Source organism: Sorghum bicolor, chromosome 7, assembly GCF_000003195.3.
Source record: "Sorghum bicolor cultivar BTx623 chromosome 7, Sorghum_bicolor_NCBIv3, whole genome shotgun sequence".
In the NCBI taxonomy this organism is placed as follows: domain Eukaryota; kingdom Viridiplantae; phylum Streptophyta; class Magnoliopsida; order Poales; family Poaceae; genus Sorghum; species Sorghum bicolor.
In genome coordinates, this window is record NC_012876.2 from 3,591,481 (window position 1) to 3,598,454 (window position 6,974).

General features: G+C 55.4%; 1 protein-coding gene across 1 annotated transcript; it reads right to left on the reverse strand.

The window, feature by feature from the left end:
* On the reverse strand, window positions 5,517-6,434 carry LOC110436998. The gene has a single exon (XM_021464923.1). The coding sequence runs from the start codon at window positions 6,432-6,434 to the stop codon at window positions 5,517-5,519; it is 918 nt and encodes a 305-aa protein (XP_021320598.1).

Here is a 6,974-nt window from a genome sequence, read left to right on the forward strand (position 1 = left end):
ACCGGGGCGACATCGGGAGAATTTGTGGGACCGGGAACAGGGCAGCGTCGGGAGGATGCGAGGCGTCGGGCTGATTTGAGCTCGGGTACCAAATATTATTCGGTACCCAGGGTGATATATAGATAACATTTGGTTCGTGCACATCCAACAGGCAACAGTAAGTCAGCAAGCTCTCAGATATCTTCCATGCTAACACACTGACCTGCCTCTTCCATGCAGGCACTCGATCGACCTAGCACCTGACCACACACTTACTTGTATGACTGATGTCTAGTGTTCAGTTTTTAACTTTAGCCAACTGAACTGTAGACCATGTGATCCAAATAGGCTCTTATTGTTGTCGCCAATCACGATAACTAGCCTATTATAGATGTCTGCGTTTGGCACTGATCATGGTGGAGCTTAACTTGTGCGCCAAGTTTGTACACTTAACCAAGACCACATTCCAACATTTGGTTTTACTGATCCATCAGTTGGGCCCAAACACCTTCAGGTTCAGTTACCTTTGTGGCTCTTCTATCTCCATGCCTCCCAGGAGGCCAGGATCAGTTGTGCAACTCTGCTTCGGGGCCTTGTGCTAGCCAGAGAGTACTCAATCATACATCTTGATGACTAGGAAAGTGAAGGAGAATGGGAGACATGCAGAGAATCATTGCACGAGTTTGGCAAAGTACAGGATCCATCATCCATGACATTGGAACCTTGAAATTATCTAGGATATAAATTTGTTTAATCTTTCACTGACCCCACTACACACATCCTGCTGACCCTGGCATCTGGGGATCCATCGTTGCCAACAGAAGCAGTCTACATGAGTGCGTGGAGGTGCTTTATTTGCGCCAATCGTAGAATGAGTCAAGAGGCATACATCCTTCTTGTTGGCACAGCAACCCTGCACCGAGGTGAGCAGCACCTGCTCTCCTCCCCTCTCCCTCTCCCCTGCTCCAAGGTAGAAGAAGGGCCCTGAGATACTTCAGCACACACACAGCACACACTCAGTTTCACACTTGAACTGAAACTGAAAACACTGAATATGTGGCAATGAACTGCTTCTTCCATTGCATTGGGCTGGTTTATATACACCAATACATGTATCTTCTAAGGTACAGTTCTACCTACTACATACTACTAGGGTACAAGGCTGAAATCAGCCAACAACTACTCTACTACCAGCCATACAGCTGGTGTACTTCTACTAGTACATAGTATGGCATATTGCCTTATACTCTACAGGACCAAGGACTTGGACAGCCATGACATGAGCTGCACCAACTACAATCCCTTTGTCCTGGACAGGAAGAAGAGAGAAAGGGGGCAGCAGATTATGTCTTACAAATCTTCCCCTAATCTTTGCTGCCCTCATTTGACCTCAGCCATGCCAATCATGCCTCGAAGCTCTATGAACCTGAGGCGCCCGAGAGACTTGGTGAGAATGTAAGCGAGCTGTCTTCCGGTCTCGACAAACTCGATGACAAGCTGTCCTCCATCGATGCAGTCACGAAGAAAGTGAAACTTTACGTCGATGTGCTTGCATCTGTCGTGGAGGACTGGGTTCTTGGCCAGCGCAATGGCTGGCTGATTGTCCACCTTGAGTGCTGGCGGCTGCGCTTGAACTCCGGTGAGCTCTGTCAGCAGCCGGCGCATCCAAACCACCTGGCACGCCGCCGTGGCTGCCGCCACGCATGGGCGGATCCATGTAGGAGATACTGGGTGCGGCCGCACCCAGACCAAAATGCGAAATACACTATGGTATGCGTGTTTCTACGGTATTCGCACCCCCTGAATCCAAACGTCTGCACCCACAACTCTGCTGAGTCGACCGAGAGAGGCCACAACAACCCACAAATCCCCAACACATAGCCCAATATCAGTTAGGCCCCCCGTCCGCATTGGCAACTCGGCCATCACTTCGACTCATGCGAAATTGCCGACGCATCATCTCTCCTTGGCGACAGCGTGAACTCTGGTGGATGGTGACCTACTGCCACTGGTCGTCGACCGTGGCTGATCAGCCATGGGCATTGTTGTGCGCTGGCCAAGCATGTAGCCTTAGAGTCAAGAGCACCAAGAGCACATCATAGTCCGCCCCATTGCCCTAGCTGTGATCTTCTCTATTATGTTCATATTTCAAAAGTCAAAGTAAGCAACTTCCAAAGTTCTCCATTCTTCTATGAACATCCAAATTGTCTTCAATTTTGTGGTTCTTTCTTTCTTACTACTTTGTCCAGATTCTAGGACTAGACTTTTTTTTGTTTCTCTGATGTTTGATAATTGATATTTATGAAAAATATGAAGCAAATAAAATTGGTTTCGGTTGCTTGTTTGCTCAGCCCACTTTCAATCCAAGAGATCCATTTCATGATTTTAATATGGGAAAACTGATGGAGCTAAAAAATGATGTAGAATTAATATATAAAAGTAATGCATATATTAGTTTGGGCGAGGCACCAAAATTGGTACAAGCACCATCCCTAAAAGACCAGGAAGAAAAACTACAAGCATGACCGCAACTTCATAGCTCCTTTATATATTATGAGGCATTTATTCTAATGTATCGGATCACCGTATAAAAGAAAAAAAGTTTTTTTAGCAAACTCCTATTATGGTCTAAAAATGCGTGATCGGTGGCAAGTAGCAACACACCACGCTATGGAAAAATAAACATGTGATCGGTGGCTAGGTGCATCATGTATGGTCGCACCCCCCTCCAAATTTCTCTAGATCCGCCACTGCGGCGCCACGTACTCCGCCTCACAGGTGGACAAGGCCACCATTTTCTGCTTCAATGATTGCCAGGCAATTGGCGCACCGCCGAGGAAGACAAGCACGTCGGAAGTGCTCCGTCGCCCGTCAACATCTCCTGCCATGTCCGCATCGCTGAAAACCGTGAGCCCCGCGCACCTTCCTTGGTCACGGGCGGTGCTTCACTGAGTACCCTCAGCTGAAGCCCACCGCGCTTGGGGAAGACAAGTCCCCACTCCGCCGTGCCTTGAACATAGCGCAGTAGTCGCTTGACCGCCGCCTAGTTATCCTCCTGCGGATCCTCCATGAAACGACTCAAATAGCCCACCGCAAAGGCGATGTCTGGCCGTGTGTGAGTCAGCCAGCGCAAACTGCCGACGATACTCTGGTAGAGCGTGGCATCCACCTTCGCAGTGATGCTCTGCTTCGAGAGCTTGATGCGCTCTTCCATGGGTGTGGCCACCACCTTGCAGCCTGCCATACCCGCTCGCTCGATCAGCTTTAGTGCATAAGCACGCTGCCCAAGCTTGATGGTGTCCTCTCCTTGCTTCACCTCGATGCCGAGGTAGTAGGACAGGGGACCCAGGTCACTCATCCGAAAACGCGCCGCCATCTGTTCCTTGAACTTGGCGATGTCCGCTGCGCGCGCTCCGGTGACAATGAGGTCGTCCACGTACACCCCGACGATGAGATGCTCCTTCGCCCGTTGGCGGGTGTAGTACAGGGCGTGCTCCGTGGTGCACCGTTGGAAACCAAGCTCCGCCAGGGTGGCATCAAGCTTGGCGTTCCAGGCCCGTGGCGCCTGACGCAGCCGCAGGACCTTCTGTTCCGCTCCCTTGACGACGAACCCTGGCGCTTGCTTGACATAGATGGTTTCAGCTAGGTCCCGTTGAGGAACGCCGACTTCACGTCCAGATGGTGGACTTGCCAGTCCTTGGCTCCGGCGAGCGCGAGCAATAGCCGCATGGACTCCATGCGCGCGACGAGGGCGAACACTTCTTCGAAGTCAATGCCCTCGCATTGCACGAATCCACGAGCCACGAGCCATGCTTTGTGCTTCACCACCACGCCGCGCTCGTCCCGCTTCACCTTGAAAACCCACTTGAGCCCGATCGACCGGCAACCCGCCGACGGATCGACCAAGTCCTAGGTCCCATTCTGCTCGATGGCCTCCATCTCTTCCAGCATCGCCTTCTGCCACGCCGCGTCGTGCTCCGCAACGACGAACGTCGTTGGCTCTTCTGCGCTCATGAGGAGCAGAACATCACCGCCGAGCCCACGAGCTGCCAGGCCTGGCACTTCTGCTTCCTCGATGACATTGTCAATCTTGTGGAACCGTACCTCCTCTCCTTCATGGAAAGCATCCACGAACTCAGAGACATTGGACGTCGGCGAGGCGTAATCTATCGTGGCCGCCGCTGGTGTCCTCTGTGCAGGTGAGACAGGGGATCCAACCCCCATCGAACCTTGCACGTCTGTGTCCCCAGCCCCGCCCGGGCTAGGAGGTTCCTCTGCTTCGGCCGCAGCTGGTGGCTTAGTGCCTGCCGCCCTGGCGGGTACTGGCCGGCTACCGGCTACCTCACCGTCGCCATGGACCTCCATGTGCTCCACGGTGAAGGAGTCTCGAATACCGCCGCCTTGACCTTCTCTGGCCTCGGCCTCCTCCCATCTCCAGGCTGTAGCTTCGTCGAAGACAACGTCCCTGGACACCAGCACCTTACCCTGAATCGGGTCATAGAGCCGGTAGGCTTTTGTCCCCGACTCGTAGCCGAGAAACACCTCCTTGACGCTCCTGTCATCAAGCTTGGCCTGCCAGGGCTTCACCTTTTTGACGTGCCCGACGCAGCCGAACGTCTTCAAGTACGAGACATTAGGCTTGCGCCCATGCCATGCCTCGTACGGTGTCACCCCCTTCAGCGCCTTCGTCGGTGACCGGTTCAGGATGAACACAGCTGAGGTTACCGCCTCCCCCCAGAACTCTAGTGGCATGCTTTTGGCCTTCATCATCGATCGAGCCATGCCCACAATCGTATGATTCCGCCGCTCCACCATGCCGTTCTGTTGCGGCGAGTAAGGTGCAGTGAGATGGCGCCCAACTCCCTCGCCTGCGCAGTACTCGGCGAACTGCACCGTCGTAAATTCTCCACCGAGATCGGTGCGCAGCACCCGAAGCTTCTTCCCAGACTCCGCTTCTGCGCTGTCCTTAACGGCCTTGATGGCGTCTGCCGCCTCATCCTTGCCTGACAGCAACCGGAGCCACATGTACCTGCTGCTGTCGTCCACGAGTAGCAGAAAGTAGCGTCACCCTCCCTGCGTCGCCGGCGTGATGGGCCCACAAAGGTCCCCGTGGACCAGCTCGAAGCCGTTCCGCCGCGTGATACTTGGCCGCCTTGGGAAACGGCAACCTCCTCTCCTTTCCGGCGAGGTAGCTATGGCATAGTTCCCCGACATGCTTGATGCTCGGCATGCCGGTCACCATCCTCCCGAGTCGACCTAGGGCATCGAAGTTGAGGTGGCCGAGCCGGCCATGCCACAACCATGGCTCCTCCGCACACGCCACCGCCACACACACTGGCTGCTTAATCTTTAGATCAAGAAGGTAGAGACGATTGCGTCAGCACTGTACCTTCGCTAGGAGCCGACCATCCTGGTCCTTGATCCTGTCGCGGATGAGAATCTCTGCTCCGTGCTCATCCATCTACCCAAGACTGATGATGCTTGAACGGAGCTCTGGGATGAAGTACACGTCTTTGAGCGCCCGGTGCTCGCTGTCCTTACACCGGAACAGCACCGTGCCACGCCCACGGATCTATACCCGCGAGCCGTCGCCGAACTTGACACTCCCAGTGTGCCTTTCGTCCAGCTCGGAGAAGGCGGCTCGATGCCCAGTCATGTGGTTGCTGGCGCCAGAGTCCAGGTACCACCTCTGCTCCGACTCTCCTCCGACGACCCCAGATGGACCTGCCCCTGCACGCGCGGCTCCTCGAGCTGGTGGATGACCGGCGGGCATTGCTCTGCTCCACCTCCTCCTGCTCTGCTTCACCACACGGTCCTGCGCAGTATACTCCCATCAAGGGAGCGTGCTCGACGTCGCTGTCGTCCTGAGCCAGGTGCGCCTCTTCCTTCTTCTTCTTGCGTTCCGGGCACTCCCGTGCCCAGTGCCCGACCTTGCCGCACTTGCGGCAGGCGTTTGGGTCGGAGAACTTCTTCTTCCCCTTCTTCTTGTCCGCCGGCCTCTTGTTCTGCTGCTTGCTGCCGCCGCAATCGCCGCCACCGCGGCTAGAGCCTTCCCCATATCGCCGCTTCTCCTTCATGCGTGCTGACCATTCTTCCTCGGTCAGCAAGAGCTTGGGCTTCTCCTTCTCCGGCGCCGGTGTGCTACGGCTCTCTGCCACCCGCAGTCGCCCGACCACGTCCTCCATAGACAGCGTGGAGATGTCCAGCATCGTCTCGCTGGACATGGTGAGCTGCGAGTATTTTGCCGGTACGACGCATAGTAGCTTGGTGACGAGGTCCTCGTTGTCCACCTTCTTGCCGTAGGTGGCCAGCTGAGTGGCTAGAGACTGGAGACGAAGGGTGAAGTCCTCCACCGACTCCCTGGACTTAAACCGGATGTCGTTGAGCTCCCGGCGCAGCTGCTGAATCCTGGCCCGCTTGGCTCGGTCCGAGCCAACGCGCAGCGATTCCAGCATCTCCTAGGCTTGCTTCGCGGTCTCCTTGGTGCCCAGCGCCTTGTGGTACTCTACTGGCGTCGAGGCCATGAGCGCCTCCATGACCCCCACCTGGGCATCCTCGCTCTGGTCATCCTCCTCAATCGCCTGCCACCACTTCCGTGCGCGCAGCTTCCACCCCATCTGCGTCGCCCATTCCCTGTAGTTGGTGCGGGTGAGCATGGGCCAGGAGCCGCTACCGCCATACTTCTTCACTGCACGCACCTCGACCTGCGGTGGCACCGGCTGGAGCTGGCGCTCACCGCCCTCCCCGCCGCCGTTCCGGGCCGCACTGTCTGCCATTGTCGATCGGTGGACCTAGCTACGGCTTGTACGACTCTAATACCAATTGTTGGCACAGCAACCCTGCACCGAGGTGAGCAGCACCTGCTCTCCTCCCCTCTCCCTCTCCCCTGCTCCAAGGTAGAAGAAGAGCCCTGAGCTACTTCAGCACACACACAACACACACTCAGTTTTAGACTTGAACTGAAACTGAAAACACTGAATATGTGGCAATGAACT

Excerpts from the sequence above, each read along its gene's own strand:
- LOC110436998 (XM_021464923.1), bottom strand. The coding sequence starts at position 6,434 with ATGCTGGAATCGCTGCGCGTTGGCTCGGACCGAGCCAAGCGGGCCAGG.